Below are 17,948 nucleotides of genomic sequence, written 5' to 3'. Positions count from 1 at the left end.
GTGTCGATAGACAGTAGAACATATAAACACACTATTGTATGTTCCTGCAATGCATGCCAATGGGCATGAAAAATGTACAGCTTATATGATTCATTTATATGAAGTTCAGGAGGAGGTGAGACTATGCTCTGGTGATGGGGGGAAATCAGTGGTTATCTGGGGGTGAGAGTGGTATTTTTTAAAAAACATTCTAACCACTTGGCTGTGCTAGATTTTAGTTGCGGCATGTGGGATCTAGTTCCCTGATCAGTGATCAAAATCCAGGCCCCTGACTTTGGGAGCTCAAAGTCTTAGGCACTGGACCACCAGGGAAGTCCAGGGAAGCTTTTTGAGGTTCTGGAATGCTCTATATTTTCATCTGGGCAATAGTTACTGGAATCCAGACATATAGTCGTATTTACATTTATTATACTGAAGTTATACTGCACTTATACTGAAGTTATATTTAATAAGGGCTTCCCAAGTGGTTCAGAAGTAAAGAATTTGCCTGCCAGTGACGGAGATGCAGGAGATGGGGGTTCAGTCCCTGGGTCTGTGAGTTCCCTTGGAGGAAGACATGGCAATCCACTCCAGTATTCTTGCCTGGGAAATCCCATGGACAGAGGAGCTTGGCAGGCTACAGTCCATGGGGTGCCAAAGAGTCACACAACTGAGCATGCACACAGTATAGTATAATAAAGAAAAAGAAAATGCAAAAAAGATAATAAATGCTGACAATAGACTAGCAGTCTTGGATTGCTGTTCAGAACAATAACTGAGATACATTTTCCAAAAAGCAATTTGGCAGTTAGTGTAAAGAGCTCTGAAATAAGCTTTTCTTTCAGTTCTCCAGAAACAATTAAATATTTAAACTCCAGTTGAAGTACAAAGATAAACAATGAAACAATCAAAATGCATAGTTAAGAAAATGCTTTAAAAATCTAAGTTACAATCATCTGATAAACTATAATACAAATATTAAATCATATAAAGACTATCCAGTGATCTCGGGAAACCCTCATGATATGAGTGACAGAAACTGATCTCAGTGTTATACCTTCACATGATGTTGATTACGTAAATATTCTATGTTTTCCAGAGACAAAGGGAAGTACTACTTTAAAACATTAATATTTTTCTCTGGGTTGCAGAATTATGACAGGATTTTGTTTTCTTCATTATACTTTTTGGTGTCTTCCACTATTTCTAACATGAACATTCATTCCTTTAATAGTGGAAAAGCATAAACATTAATTTCAAAGTATCTAATAGCTTCCAGGTTGAAAAAAATCAGGTCAAGATTCAGAAAGGAGAAAACCAACTTCTAATAGAGCCTCCTTTCACCTATCATGCTTTTAACAAAATCTTTGAAGTTCTACTTCACCGCCACCTTTTAAGTCACCTATCATATCAAGACAGGATTTTTTTTTTTTTAACTGCAAAAACAAAAAAAGTTCACCTATGCCCTTTCCCCATCAATTAAGCCCTGGCCTCTCAGCTGCCCTGGTGACTCAGAGGGTAATGAATCTGCCTGTGATGCCGGAGACCCAGGTTTGATCCCTGGGTCACGAAGATCCCCTGGAGAAGGGAATGGCCACCCACTCCAGTATTCTTTCCTGGAGAATTCCATGGACAGAGGAGCCTGGCAGGCATAGTCCATTGGGTCTCAAGGAGTGGGACACAACTGAGAGATTAATACACCCTTTTTCAGCTGCCAACATTCTACCCTCAGAAGCCCTCTTTGCAGGATCATGAACTCCTCCCCTCCTCAGCCCCTGCTTTGATGAGCTGTTTCCCATAAAATGCTGTGAGAACAAAGTTTTTGCCACTTGGCAAAATCAAAACATACCCAGAGATCAAGCTTCTCCTGCAGGCATGATTGCTAAATACACAGCATTAACAAAAAGGCAAGAATGAATCCGGTGTTTTGTTTCATTTTGTTTTATTAAACAAAGAGGTATAAAACTGCCACTTAGCATTTGAGGGACCAGAGGCAATATTTCTAAATGGTTCCAAGAAACCAGTACTCCCCATTCCCAAAATTCCTAACCCTGCTCTCAAGATCTCAGGTGGTTCACCTCTTTCCCTACTGCCATCCACCCTGGTGCACGCCCAAGGATTCTTTCTTTGTTTTCAAAACACTTTGCTAATTAGCCTACACTGCTTCAAGCCAAAGTCAAGAGGAAAAAAAAAATGTGAATCACAGTGTTGTCGGATTTTTCAGTATCTCATTTTCTTAATAGTGGCTCAGACGGTAAAGAATCTGCCTGCAGTGCAGGAGACCCAGGTTTGATCCCTGGGTCAGGAAGATGTCCTGGAGAAGGGAATGGCTACACACTCCAGTATTGTTACCTGGAGAATTCCATGGACAGAGGAGGAATCTGGCGGGCTACAGTCCATGGGGTCAAAAAGAGTCGGACACAACTGAGCGACTAACACTTTCACTTGTTCATTTTCTTAATATGTAGAAAATATCTCACCAGGCAAGTCAGATTATAACAACCAGTGTATGCCCCAATTTTAGTATTTCCATAGCTTTCTAACAGAGAAAGGAGCCTTCCAAATGTGTTGCCAGGAAACAGTGACAGTATTATTTTCTTCCAGGAAAACTGTACCAAATGAAATGCAAGAAAAATGCCATTGCTCGAGACATAATTCTTATCAGGACAACAGAAGATTTAATCATTAACTGTAACCACAGAAGCAAAAGCGCTTTTAAAATTGGGAAGTTTCAACCTCTTAATTATAAGTCAAAAGTTAAAATTAGATTAGACTTGCTATCAAAAGCCTTTCTAAAAAAACAGTCACCTAATCACATTTTTAAAGTTGGCAGGTGTTTCACCATCATCAACTTCTAGCGATACCTGAATTCCCTTCACAGTGTCCAACAGAAGAAAGCAAACCAATTTAAAAAAAAAAGTTATTCATTAATCAAAATCCTTCATCAGTTTCCTGGATAAAAAGGAAGGTGCTAACACTTGAAAACACCATTAGGCTTAAAGGAGGACACAGTCAGACAGAGTGGTCAGGGACCAAATGACCTCAGTTCTGACAGGAGACATCACATTTCTGCCAAGAAAGAAAAGGTTGCGCTCAGCACAGTTACATGCTTCGTTCAACAGGGAGTGCCAGGTCCCTGTTGACAGATTAACAGGTTCCAGGCACATGTTAGCTTGAGAACGTATAGGTGAGGAAGAGAAACCTGGCCTCTTTTCCCTTCTCCCCACACCCCAGTTCCAACTTCACAAAAAATGCTGGAACCAATGATTTAATTGTGATTATGTGCAAGTCTTCAGAGCACCAGAGACCAGCATGTTCTGGCTGCAAGTGGAGACTCACTCAGGTCCCCTCCAGTGAGTTACATAAATCCTCAGAAGTTCTTGGGCTCCAAAATCACTGCAGACGGTGACTGCAGCCATTAGATTAAAAGATGCTTGTTCCTTGGAAGAAAAGCTCTGACAAGCCTAGATAGAATATTAAAAAGCAGAGACATTACTTTGCCAACAAAGGTCCATCTAGTCAAAGCTATGGTTTTTTTCATCATGTATGGATGTGAGAGTTGGACAATAAAGACGGTTGAGTGCCAAAGAATTGATGCTTTTGAACTGTGGTGTTGGAGAAGACTCTTGAGAGTCCTTTGGACTGCAAGGAGATCAAACCTGTCAATCCTAAAGGATATCAATCCTGAATATCCATTGGAGGGACTGATGCTAAGGCTGAAGCTCCAATACTTTGGCCACCTAATGTGAAGAGCCAAACCACTGGAGAAGACCCTGATGCTGTTAAAGATTGAAGGCCGGAGGAGAAGGGGATGTCAGAGGATTAGATGGTTGGATGGCATCACCAACTCAATGGACATGAGTTTGAGCAAACTCCAGGAAATTGTGAAGGACAGCGAAGCCTGGCGTGTTACAGTCCACAGGGTGGCAAAGAGCTGGACATGACTGAGCAACTGAACAATAACAAGGACACAGACCGTGTTGGCCTCACCCTAAGCCACTCCATCCTGAAAGTCAGCAGTCCTCCCCCCTTCAGAAGTGGAGTCTACCCTTCAAGACTCCTGCTGCTTCTACCACCCATTGCTGCGGACTCTCTGCCTTCCTACTGCTTTCTCTGCCATGAGACTTCTGCTTACGACCTCCTCTTTCTTTCTGAAGTCCATCACCACTCTACCATTTATGTCCCTACCTCTGGGTCTTCCATTCAGACTCCCTAAGGGAGCCACTAAATTGGTTCCCCTTAGTCACCCTCCATGATGCAGTATCCCAGTTAGGTGAAGTTCCCATGTGGGGTTACATCATAAAATACTGACCAGCCTAAACAGGCTGCCTTTGACTTAGGGCTGATCACTGATCCAATCAGCTTTCAGCTGTAATGATGGGGTCCCATGATTCAAAACATGGCAACTTGCATCTTAAACCACTTGTGCTCTCTTTCCTCCTAAGGCATTTTAAGGTGCAGAAGACACTCAACCAAGGACCCAAAACAGATACTAAGGCTTGATTTTATGTTAGTCTCATGTTTGATGCTGTTTGACTATAACATCGCCATTTCTTTTTTTAAAAAAAATATGTATACAAAGCTAACAATGTTGTGATAATTTCAAGTATACAGCAAAGGGATTCAGTCATACATATCCTTGTATCCATTCTCCTCCCTGCTTAGGATTTCCCAGGTGGTGCAGTGGTAAAGAATCTGTCTGCCAATGCAGGAGATGCAAGAGACAAGTGTTCGATCCCTGGGTCGGGAAGATCCTGTAGAGAAGGAAATGGCAACTCGCTCCAGTATTCCTGCCTGAAAAATCCCATGGAAAGAGCAGCCTGGTGAGCTACAGACATGGGGTTGCAAAGCATAGGACACAACTGAGCAAATAAGCAATCTCCCCTAAAATCCCCTCCCTCCCCGCTGCATACTGAGCAGAGTGCCCTGGGCTATATACAGTGGGACCTTCCTGGTGATTCATTTTAAATACAGCACTGTGTAAAAGTCAATCCCAAACTCCCTTAACTATTTCTTCCCCCATTCTTACCCCCTGGCAACCAGAAGTTCATTCTGTAAGTTTGTGAGTCTGTTTCTGTTTCGTAAATAAGTTCATTTGTATCCTTTCTTTCAAGATTCTCCACACAAGGGATGACATCATCATTTCTTAAATGCTTCAGCACTAGGTCCCTCAGTTCCCCACACAGGCATCACCATTCAACCTCACACTCTCTGTCAGGAAGCACAGTGACACCCCAAGAACCTTTCTCAACACCAAGTCTGAGTTGAAAATTCTGATTTGGCACATGGGATGAAACTGACTTGCTATTCCCTGTCTGTAGGATGAGGTCCAAATTCTGCAGGAAGCCACACTTCAACTCTGGCTCTAGCCCAACACTACAGCCAATATAACACCAACTTCTTTACACAACTGGATACTCTTCATTTGTCCTTCCAGATCCACTCTCCATGTTTCTCCAGGCTGGGGCTGACCTTGAATTGCATCAGCCCAGGCTCCCTGGCTTCTGACTGAATTTGGAGGGAGAGAGGCAACTGTTGGGATAGGAAAAGGCATACAGAGAAGTTAGAAATAAGTTTCCCTTTCAGCTCCTGCCCGGTTGTGGCAGTTTCTCCACTAAAGGGCTCATTTCGGTCAGGGGCCTCTCTGATGCTAAGCTCTCCTTGGGTCTGAGGATACCAGAATGCCATCGTCTCCCCTCAGCTTTTTAGGTTAAAGTTGTCTGTTTCAGGATACTTCATCATCCCATGCTGATTTTCCCCAACTCTTCCTACAGCTCTGTAAAGGATCCCATCTTTGAACTTCTTCAACTGCTCATTCATTCCCCCTTTAAAAGGTCCCACCTATACATTCTTCCCATATACTCTGCAGCCTGTTTTTTCTTTTTAATATGTGTTCATTTTGCTGTGCCAGGTCTTAGTTGCAGCACGCAGGATCTTCAGTTGTTGCGTGTGAACTTCTTACTTGAGGTATGTGGCCTCTAGTTCCCTGACCAGGGATGGAACCCGGGCACTGGGAATGTGGAGTCTTAGCCACTGGACCTTTAGGGAAGTCCCTGCAGCCTGTTTCCCCATCTTTAAACATCGTACCAATATGATACACTGGTTAAAATACTAATGTGCTATTTTTAACCAAGATCCATATTTTACTCAGATGTCCTTAGTTTTTACCGAATGCTGTTCTGTTCCAAGGTCCCATCCACAACTCCACAATTACACTTCTTCGTCTATTGCCTTAGGTTCCTCTTGGCTGTGACTGTTTCTCAGACATCCCTTATGACTGATGACCTTGACAGTGTTGAAGAGGACAGGTGTTTTGTAGAATGTCCCTCAACTGGGATTTGCCTGGTGTCTTTCTCATGATTAGAATGAGAGTTTGGGGGAAGAGTTTGGCTTCCCTGGTGGCTCAGAGGTTAAAGTGTCTGCCTGGAATGCGGGAGACCCTGGTTCGATCCCTGGGTCAGGAAGATCCCCTGGAGAAGGAAATGGCAACCCACTCCAGTACTCTTGCCAGGAGAATCCCATGGAGGGAGGAGCCTGGTAGGCTACAGTCCACGGGGTCTCGAAGAGTCGGACACGACTGAGCGACTTCACTTTCACTTCACTTTGGGGGAAGAAGGTCACAGAGGTGAAGTGCCATTTTCAACATGGATCAAGAGATTATCATGTCAACGCACACCAAGAGCACACACATCAACATGACTCACTCATCACTGTTGACATCAGCCTGGATCATCTGGCTGAGGTGGCATTGTCAGGTTTTATACTGTAAAATAACTTTTTCTCCCCCTCTCCCTCTTTCCATACTGTACTCTTCAGAAGGAAGTCGCTATGTGCAGCCCACACTTAAGGAGAGGGAAGTTATGATTTCTCCCCCTGGAGTAGAGCCTATGTTTCCTTTCTTTCTCCATTCCTTCACTTCTTTCTTTCTTTCTTTCTTTTTTGTAAACTGCAGTAAAATATAGTGGCTCAGTTGGTAAAAAATCCACTTGCAATGCAGGAGACCCAGGTTTGATAGGCTACAGTCCATGGGGGTGTGGGGAGGGGGGCCAGGCAGGCAAAGAGTTGGACCTACTGAGTGACTAAACCACCACTACCATGTATAACATAAAAGTTGCCATGTAATCATTTTAAGAGTTTCAGTGACCCCTTATCAGTAAACCATCTGTCTCTTGCTGGGACTCTTTTTATGCCAAGATGAACTTATCACTACTCACCAAAAATAATAGTAATGTGTCTTTGTTTCATTACATGAGATTTCCATGTAAGAAAAACAGAGTCTCATATTTTCAACTATTTGCTACCTACTGCTCTTTAAGCCTTGATTTAAGACATCATGGGTTCCCCGATAGAGATCACCATGACTCCTGCTCTCGTCTCCCTGACCACCTATTTCTCCTTGAATTCTAGTATTTGCTGCATTGCATTATTTTCTTGGTGGCTCTCCCAGGGCAGGAACTAAACCTCCTGTATCTTGTACCTTTAAGGCTAAGAACTGTCCTAGAAACACAGTAGCTGATCAATAAATGTTAGCTGGCAATCAAGGAAGCAAAGATGAGACAGAAGCAGAGATGGCCTATTTTCTCCAAAGAGTAAAGAGACTGTTAATATCTAAGACTGGTGAGGGTGTACGAAAAGCTGCACTCATAGCTATGTATCCCTCCACCCTTTCTGCATGACAAGTTGGTAATACTTATTGAAAGCCATAATATATACATATTTCTACCCAGCAATTACAAGACTGGAAATTTAAATTAAGAAAGCAATCAAAGACTGACATCAGTCTTGGCAATGATTTTTTTGGATTTGACACCCAAAGTGGAGGCAACAAAAGCAAAGAGAAACAAGTTGGACTACATTAAATTAAAAGGCTTCTGCACGGCAAAGGAAACCTGGGAATCCTTGAGGGCATTATGCTAAGTGAAATAAGTCAGATGAAGATAAATAATGTATGATCTCACTTATATGTGGAATCTAAACAACAACAAACAACTCACAAATAGAGACAACAAGTTGACGGTTGCCAGAATGAGGGTGGGGCTTCCCACATGGCTCCATGATAAAGAATCTGCCTGCCAATGCAAGGAGATACAGGAGGTGTCGGTTTGATCCCAGGGTTGGAAAGATCCCCTGGAGAAGGAAATGGCTACCCACTCCAGTATCCTTGCCTGGAGAATCCCCTGGACAGGGGTGCCTGGCAGGCTACAGTCCATAGGGTCACAGAGTCGGACACGACTGAGCATGCACACACACGCACGCAGAGGTGGGGGGTGGAGGATAGCAATGAGCAAAATAGATGCAGATGGTCAGAAGATACAAACATCCAGTTAAAAAATAAATAAGTCATGAAGGTGTAATGAACAGCATGATAACTATAGTTAATACTGTATTGTCTATTTGAAAACTGCTGAAAGAGTAGATCTTACAAGTCCCGATCATAAGAAAAAGAACTGTAACTCTGTATGGTGATGGATGTTACCTAGACTTACTGCGGTGATCACATCACAATATATACAAATATTGAATCATGTTGCATACTTGAAACTAATAAGTTGTGTCAGTTATATCTCAGTTCAAAAACTAGACTATCGGGACTTCCCTGGTGGTCCAGTGGTAAAGAATCTGCCTTGCAATGCAGGGAACGTGGGTGGGTTCAATTACTGGTTGAGGAACTAAGACCCCACATGCTTTGAACCCCACATGCAACTGAACCCATGTACCACAATGAAAGAGCCTGTGTGTCACAACTAAGACTCGATTCAGCCAAATAAATAATAAATATTTTAAAAAATAAATAAATAAAAACAAGACTACCAAGATATGTGGGGCTTCCCCAGTGGCTCAGCAGTAAAGAATCTGCCTGTAATGCAGAAGCTGCAGGAGACATGAGTTGGATCCCTGGGTGGGGAAGATCCTCTGGAGAAGGAAATGGCAAAACTCCAGTATTCTTGCCTGGATAATCCCAGGGACAGAGGAGGCTGCAGGCTACACACACAAAAATAATATTTTTAAAGCAGAAACTAGAAAGAAACTAAAGGCTTACCAAGAGGTGGACTAAATTATAGTACATCCATGCTGTGGAGCAATATATAGCCATTAAAATTCAGGCTGAACATTTACCAGGTGCTTATCTTTCAGCAGTGGTATAATGGACATGGGTTTAACTTTTTCTTTGTATTTTTTCTCATATTTTTGCATCTGAACCATATCTGCAACTAGGAAAAAAAATGATCAAATGTACCTTTTCACAGAGGCTTATTTTGCCATTTCCAACCTGAGCATCCAGCTAAAGATAATCAAGGCTTGAAGGCTGATCGTTGGACAGTTTAGATATAATCAAGTTAAAATGTCAATAGATTAAAATTTAAAAAATAAAAAACTAAAAAAAAAAATAATAAAATAAAATAATAAAAAAAATGTCAATAGACACCATGACTGCTGCTTCCAGCCATCACTACCCTTGTCCTAAACACACTAAGGGAGGTGGGTCCCAGGGAAAGAGATTCAGAGCTTCCTACTTCTGTTTGCCAGCTTCTCTGGGGCCCCAGGCTTCACAGGTGGCTCAGTGGTAAAAAATCCACCTGCCGATGTACAAGACGCAGGAGACAGAGGGAAGATCCCCTGATGTAAGAAATGGTAACCCACTCCAGTATTCTTGTCTAGCAAATCCCATGCACAGAGGAGCCTGGCGGGCTACAGCGTATGGAGTCACAAAGAGTCAGACAGGACTTGGCAACTGAGCATGCATACACTGGGGCCCTACTTCTGACCTGGATCCTGGACATTGGTTTCTTGCTTGTTTGTTTTTTTAATTTTTTATCTAACTGCATCAGGTGTTAATTGTGGCATGTGGGATCTAGTTCCCTGACCAGAGACCAAACCTGGACGCCCTACATTAGCAGTACGGAGTCTTAGCTGCTGAACCACCAAGGAAATCCCTGTTTGTTTTGTTTTCAAAACTTCTCTAACTGACTGTAATGCATAGCCATAGTTGGAAACCCAAGGTTCTATTCCACTCTACTCATTTTGAGGATGGACAACAGAGGCCTGCTGCTGCTATGTCGCTTCAGTCATGTCCGACTCTGTGCTTCCCTGTCCCTGGGATTCTCCAGGCAAGAACACTGGAGTGGGTCGCCATTTCCTTCTCCAATGCATGAAAGTGAAAAGTGAAAGTGAAGTCGCTCAGTTGTGTCTGACTCTGAGACCCCATGGACCGCAGCCTACCAGGCTCCTCCGTCCATGGGATTTTCCAGGCAAAAGTACTACAGTGGGGTGTCTGCCTTTTCCCAACAGAGGCCTAGAGAAGTTCAAAATGACATCAGCACAGAGCTAGACCCTGGTCCTTTGCACTTTAACAAGCCAATAACATTAAGGGTAGGGTTTTATAGATTGACAGTGTTGGAGGACCCCAAAAATTTTAAGAGGAAAATGCGGATGGAGTGCAAAGACTTCTAAAAATAACCTACGTATCAAATAGTATTTATCGAGCACAGTGCAATTTGGAAACATTAACCACAGTCTAACGTAACAATGGGAAAGGCACTACAAAATCTAACTTGATGCAACTGTATTGAGCAAGCAAAGAGGACAGAAATCAAAATACCATTGTATTCAAGGTCGGCTTTACTCCAGAACAAATAAACATAATTCCGTCCAGGCCTTTGTCCCCCACTTAGTTGGGTCCAAAGACCCCTGCCTAGTGCTCCTGGTGACTTCCAAGAATGTCCTCCTCTGGTTACCCTTGCAAACCAGTTACCTTTACAAACCAAGAGCAATTGCTCCTCTTTCCATTAAGTCTCCACCCTGACTGAGAACAGTCCCAATACCTCACACGTCCTCCATGATGCAGACAGAATAAGGCCTCGAGCTGGTTTCCGAGGAAGGTGTACATGTAGGAAGAAGTTTAAACGTAAGTCACGGATCTGACTGTGTAATATCAGGAAAGTCCTCAACAAAGCATTTAACTCTTTAGGACTCAAACTTTTTCTGTCTGTGACATGTAGGCCCACTGGGAAATCTATGAGGTCCAGTCTAATTTATACCATGACAGCTTTGTGCAAGTTCAGCCCAGCCTGGTTTGTAAATGATGTAGTTAATCTTTAAGCTAGAAATGTGTGGTGTTACAACAATGTGTAAAGGAAGCCCTTCTTCATTTTCCTACTTGTCCCTGCTTTATAAGCACTACAAGAAATACAGAAAGCATGAAAGGTAAGAAAAAATTAGACTTTTACTATGTGAAGTCACTCAGGGGCTTCCCAGATGGCTCAGGGGTAGAGAATCAGCCAGCTGCAGGTTTGATCCCTAGATTGGGAAGATTCCCTGGAGGTGGAAATGGCAAGCCACTCCAGTATTCTTGCCTAGGAAATCCCATGGACAGAGGAGCCTAGAAGGCTCCATATAGCCCATGGGGTCACAAAAGGTCAGATACAACATAGCAACTAAACAACAACAAAGCCACTCAGGGAAGAAAACAACTTCTCTGTTGTCTGATATATCTTAAATCAATACCTTGGTGCTGCCTGACTTCTAGATTATGTGGAAAAATTTGATTTTCAATATTTATACTTCAGTTTTTGAAAATCTTCAGTTTCTTATCTTGAATGTTGAACAGTCTCTTTGTCATGATATAGCGAGTGAAGAGTGTTGGATGGGAGGGGGAAACCCTACCATTTGGTTCACTGAACACCCAAGCAGTAAGAAGATACTTCTCTGCAAAAAAAACCCTCCTTGTTTAGCTTTTAAAGGGCAATTTTATATTGCAATCTGCACTCACTTATTTATAAAATTCACTGAGCTCTCAGGCACCAGGTCATGAGGAGCAAATAATAAGCACTGTAGACAAGTTTCCTGCATTCTTAGAGCTTATCATCCCCTGGAAGAGGCTAGCAATAATCAGCCACAAAGTGGTACGCTAACCCACGTGATAAAGGCTATGATGAAAACTGATAAGAAAAGAGAATCTATAAAAAGAGGAGAGTGAGTGAAAGTGTCTCCTGAGGAACTGACCTTTGAAACTGAAGGATGAGTGGGAGTTTACTCAGAGGATGGACAGGCAATTCAGACAAGCCACAAGCCAGGCAGAGGCCAAGCGGAAGAGTAGCTAATTGGAGAGAAGTTTTGTCCGCTGTCCCTTTAAGGTCCTATCAATTATCTGATGGCAAGTATGCAATCATCTTGCTTTGGGAACTCCACCTGTACTTGCAAAATATGAATCTTCCCAAGTCACTTGATACCAACCCACCTTTAAAAACATTATCCCATTATTTATCAAGTGCTCTCATTTTTTTGCCCATTGCATGTGGGGATTTCCTATCATGGATTTTTAACCCTCTTACATGATCCATAGTGAGTTAGGTTCTGTGTAGGATGGAAAGGGGATTGGGGATCTAAGTATACTTATAGCTGATTCACTTTGCGGTACACAGCATTGTAAAGCAATTTTACTCCAATTAAAAAAAAAAACTGTTTCAAAAGAGGAAAGAAAGGGGATGATCCTTTCATTTTCTTCACTGAAAGGAGCAAGATAACTCCTTTCTACAAGAAAACCTGCTCCTCTTGCTTTTGAAGGGCAGGAGGTTCCTTTTCCAGATCTGGAAGTTAAATCACTAAGGGTAAGGTTTGAAACAGTTTGAGAAATACTAGTGGAAAACTGTGCTCTTCCTCAGCTCCCTGGACTAAAGAAACAGAGTAGATGCTAGAGGAGAGAGCAACAGGGAGCAGCCCATGCATCTACCTGTGGATATAAACTGTGTGCCCAGAAAATGCCAGACAGCGTTTCAGGAATGAGGCAGGTTCTTAATCTCTCCTCTCTGCACCATTTTAAAGAGAAAGCAAGAGGAAAGGGGCAGGGGCTCTCGAAGGTCTCTAAAAGTTTCTGGGTGTCCTGTGGGATGGAGAAGGAAACACAAAAGGAGAAAAGAAAATATCACGGAGGAAGATTTCTCTGGAGTGGAACCCACCGCCCACCCCCACCCTCTAATTAAATCCTACCATTTAACGCCCACAGTATTCCATTCCCCGTGAAAGCCAGGTTCTTCATAATTCCTCAGTTACTAGATCCAGAAATCTACACATAAATACATGCCACCTTCCTGTCATCAAAACTTCTAGGAAGAAAAAATGCCTGGTTTCCTCCACCACCACCAAGACCACCACCCCCATCAAAGAGTTGTAATCCATCGTTTCCCTTTTCCTTCGTCACACTTTCCACCTCCCCTGCGGGAAGGGCACAGACGCTGTCCGGGCCCAAGGTGTCTCACTGCTGCCAGGAGTCCGCCCTCCCAGAGGGCAGCCCTGCGCCCTGGCACGTTGGCATCTGCAGCCTGTGTCGTCTTTCGCGCCTGGAGTCCTTGTGCACTGCGCCGATGCGCTGGCTTCCCAAAGCCGCAGTGGATTGTATAACCACACTGTGCAGCCTGAAGGACAGTGTCGTGAGCCTCCCTCCTGACAGCATCTGTTCAGAGTCACTTGGTGTCGGCTAAAAAGAGACCCACCAAGCCGGGGGGACCCGAAGACTCTAGGGGAAGGTGGGAGCGAAGCGCGCTGTCTGGACAACAGCACTGTTAGTAGGCGGTGGGGTTGGTAAATCTCTCCAGCAGCAGTATTTAAACCCGCAATTCTGCCTGGAGAGCCGGCGGTGCAGGACGGTGAGGAGCAAGCGGAGTTCTACTGCACCATCTTAGTGTTGATCAAACAAAGGGGATGGCGCGGAAACTCACAGTGAGGGAGGGGGGAGTTGTCGGAATTTCTCCCCAGAGAAGCCTCTCCCGAAAATGACAATGACATCTCCGCTCCTCTCTTCAATTATGTAACTCTCATACATTTGGAAGAATATACATGAACATATACTTAGGACGGCAGAAAATCTCTAAAGAGACTCTTTAAAAAAATCTCTTAATAGCTTTAGCTCAGGGTCCATCTGAAGTCTTAACAGACCTAGTTGTCACCTGGCATCGTTAGAGGGTGTCATCCTAGGGGTGGGACTCACGGCGCGGACAGCCGGGTCACCACCGGCGACGCGGCCCTCTCGGCTCGGCAAGAATCGCCGGAAGCCCCTCGCCGCGCCGCGGGGTCGGCTGGACCTACGCAGGCTGCAGAGCGATCTGCCCCTTTCACCTCCCCCCTCTGCGAACACCTGGCCCGTGGTTACCTGCGGGGCCGCCAGTCTCCGCAGCCCATTGGCCGGCTCCCCGGCGCCCTTGCCTTTGGCGGCGGGGAGATGCCCGAGCTCAGGCGTCTGCGCCTCGCCGTCCGCGGGGCCCGCGCCGTTCTCGCTGGGGCCTTCATCCGGCGCGGGGAAGAGCCCGCAGCGGCGCTGGAAGCGGGCGACGAGCTGGGAATCCTGCAGGCTCCAGAGCAGCTCGGCCATGGTGCTCCCGGAGCCGCCGCCGCCGCCACCGCCCGGTGCCCTCTGCTCGCGCCTTCCCTCCCGCCCTCGCCCGCGCCGGGCCGGGCGCTCGGGGTGGCTGGCGGGCGGGCGGAGCCCGGGGCGCCAGCCAACAGGTGCGCCGCTCGGGTCCTAGCGCCCGCCCCCCGCGCGCGGACGCCCAGGTGTTCGCCTCCACCTTGCGCAGGGCACGTCCCGGCTCCTTTCCTTCCGGCGGGCCCGCGCGGACTCGGGTGATCTCTGGCGTCCGGCAGTCTCGAAACTGGGCGAAAAGGTACAGGTGTCCCCACCCCTGTCGGCTGGTGCATAAGTGCCACCTAATGGGGAGCGGCCGCGCACGTGTGGATCTGCGTGAGTCCACTTGGCGCGCACTGGCTGATCGCTTAGGGACCTTCCTGTTCACTATTGATCTCAAAGAGAGGTGAGATTTTCCACCACCACCATCCCCCCCCCCCCCCAACTCCCCGCATCCAGCCTCTAGTCTCTGCTTTTACCCACTTCTGGCAGGGAGCGCGAGCCCCGCTAGAGAACATTTTTTGAGTTCTTGCCAAATTCTGCGTGATGTCGCATCTCCCCACAGCCCCAAACTTCTGCGACATTGCTCAAGAACCAACCGAGTGGGTTTCGAGTGGATTCCGAGTCATCCCTCCGCCTCCCTGCCCTTGCCCTTGTGATTTGGCAACTGGGGAACACCTAGATACGTGGAGAGGAACACTGATTCTTTCTTTCTTGGTGTTCCGCATTAAGAAAGATGGTGCTTGCCCCTCCCACCGGCTTTTTTTTTTTTTTTTTTCCCCACTCTGCCTTTAGACACTTGAGACCCAACAAGAACAACGTGTTGAAGGATCTGGAGGAGAAGTTGACTTCTCCCCGCACCAGCGCGGGCTTTAGATATCTCAGCAGAAGAGCAAAGAAAACATCCTGCCTGTCGACCTTGATTTTGCCTTCTCCTTCCTGAATCCTCTGGAGACACTGCACTTCCTCACAGAGAAAGCGAACAGTCAAATTAGGCCCAGCTGACCAGCCTGCAAGGAAAGTACAATTCAATCCTTCTGTCTTCAGTCTGCAGCTGAAGCCTGGGGTTTCCTGGTAGCCCCCATGTAAAGCTGCTAAGTATTTGGTTGCACACATGACTAGGGAGGCACACCTGCACATCACCGACCTTGTTTATCCAGTTGTCAGTTCAGGCCAGGAAGTCTTTCGGATGTAGCCTTCAAGGATGACGTGGTCTCCCTTGTGTCTGCGTTTCTGCTCTTCTTCCCAGTCCTATCTGGCAAGCAAGATCAAGGTGGCTGAGAGAGCAATAAAATTCTTGGCAAATAACCATTTTCTACTTAATTTACAGAAGAGACACAGAACTGCTGGCCCAATCAGGCTGTGTCACACAAAGAGATGTTCAGTCCTGGAAGCAGAAGGCTCCTCTTCCATCTGCTGTGGTCATTTACAGCCACTGGGACCAAATTCTGGAGAAGGTAATGGCAACCCACTCCAGTACTCTTGCTTGGAAAAATCTCATGGATGGAGGAGCCTGGTAGGCTGCAGTCCATGAGGTCTCGAAGAGTCGGATACGACTGAGCGACTTCACTTTCACGCATTGGAGAAGGAAATGGCTGGGCTGCTGGTGGGCTGCTATGGGGTTGCACAGAGTCGGACACGACTGGAGTGACTTAGCAGCAGCAGCAGCAGGGACCAAATTCTGTAGGGTTTTCTCTTTTTTTTGGCTGTGCTGGGTCTTTGTTGCTGAGCATGGGCTTTCTTGAGTTGCGGTGAATGAATGGGGCTACTATCCAGTTGTGGTGCCAGGCTTCTCATTGCAGTGGGTTCTCTTATTGCAGAGCATGGGCTGTAGACGTGAGGGTCCAGTAGTTGCGGCACATGGGTTTTAGTTGCTCCCCAGCATGTAGAATCTTCTGGCACCAGGGATCGAACCTGTGTCCCCGGCATTGGCAGGTGGATTCTTAACCACTGGACCACCAAGGAAATCCTGTGGTTCTGTTTTTAAAGTAGGAATTGTGGCTCAGGACCTTTTCTTTTTATATAATAAAGAAATATGCTTTCCCATGAAGACACTTAAGTTATATAGTTCCCAAATTTGATGTTGTGATTTCCCTTTCTCCCAAATAGTAGAGTCAAAGCCAAACATGGCATATGGAGCACAAGGCCAAAAAATGCATATTCAGACAAGGCATTTTTATCCCCTTGGGGACCGGGTACTAACCCCAGCTTCCAGTGGCTTGTGACATCACTGTGGGCCTCAGTTGCCTTCCCTGATGAAATGACATTCCTTGATTCTTGGGTGTGGCAGTCCTTGTCTTGAGGCAATATCACGCCATCTCCTTCTTTGTTGTCACAGAGCATTCTCCCAGTGTGACTCTCTGTGCCCAGATCTCCCTCTTCTTATAGGGACACCAGTCCCAGTCTTTGGATTAGGGTCTATTCTAAACCAGTCTGGTGCATCCTGACATGATTACATCTGCAAAAATTACATTTCCTCCACATTCACAGGTTCTGGGTGCACATGAATTTGGAGCAAATGCTACTTAACCCAGTTAAGTGTCAGGTTGGCCAAAAAAGCTCCTTTGGGTTTTTCCCACAAGATGTTATAAAAAAATATAAATTCTGTGTTACAAATTATAAGCTTTTCGGCCAACCCAATTCTTACTCTGTGCCAGGCATATGCTTAGTACTTTCACACCATAACTAATTTAATCACATTTTATCCTCCCAGTAGCCCTCTGAATTAGCCACTCATCCTTCATGTATTTGACAATTACGCATTTACTAATGTCAGACACTATTCTAGGACTGGGGATGCATCAGTTAAAAAACCAGAGCTCCTAGATCATGAAACTTATATTTTAGTAGTGTTAGTCACTCAGTCATATCTGGCTCTTTGCGACCCCATGGATTGTAGCCCACCAGGCTCCTCTAAGCATTCCCTGGTGGCTCAGAGGTTAAAGCATCTGCCTCCGATGCAGGAGACCCGGGTTCGATCCCCCAGGAAGATTCCCTGGAGAAGGAAATGGTAACCCACTCCAGTATTCTTGCCTGGAGAATCCCATGGATGGAGAAGCCTGGTAGGCTACAGTCCATGGGATCGCAAAGAGTTGGCCATGACTGAGGACTTCACTTAGGCTCCTCTATCCAAGGGGATTTTCCAGGCAAGAACACTGGAGTGGGTAGCCATGCCCTCCTCCAGGGGATCTTCCTGACCCAGGGATTGAACTTGGGTCTCCTGCATTGCAGGCAGATTCTTTACCATCTGAGCCACCAGGGACAGCTTTTTTTAAAAAAATCAAATAAATCTGTATTTTTAGTGAGCGACAAATGCCTTGGAGAAGCGCAAGGTGGTTGGGGCAGGAGGCAGACGTGCAGGTAAGATGGTCACCTCCAAGAAGAGGGTCCTGGTGCAGAGACCAGGAAGAAGAGGAGCCCACTTGATCCAGATCAGGAGAAACAGCAGTCCAGATAGAGGACACTGCACTTGTAAAGGCCTTGAGGCCACCAAAGCTTGGAGTATTGGACAAACCACTGGGAAAGGAACAACCTGGTAGTGTTGTAGGAAGGGGGAGGCCCTCCTTTAGGG

The 17,948-nt window shown here is 45.6% G+C and overlaps 1 protein-coding gene across 2 annotated transcripts in view; it reads right to left on the bottom strand.

Moving 5' to 3' along the window:
• Positions 1 to 14,406, bottom strand: part of SGPP2 (sphingosine-1-phosphate phosphatase 2) — a 155,114-nt gene extending 140,708 nt beyond the window's left edge. For both annotated transcript variants that reach the window (XM_015093553.3, XM_042244304.1), the window contains exon 1: positions 14,126 to 14,406. In XM_015093553.3, coding sequence (XP_014949039.2) covers positions 14,126 to 14,344 — 219 coding nt within the window. In that variant the 5' untranslated portion in view covers positions 14,345 to 14,406. The remainder of the gene's footprint in view (positions 1 to 14,125) is intronic.
• Between the last annotated feature and the right edge of the window lie 3,542 nt (positions 14,407 to 17,948).

Source organism: Ovis aries, chromosome 2 (genome assembly GCF_016772045.2).
Source record: "Ovis aries strain OAR_USU_Benz2616 breed Rambouillet chromosome 2, ARS-UI_Ramb_v3.0, whole genome shotgun sequence".
Lineage (NCBI taxonomy): Eukaryota > Metazoa > Chordata > Mammalia > Artiodactyla > Bovidae > Ovis > Ovis aries.
This window is presented reverse-complemented; position numbering and strand designations above follow the sequence as displayed.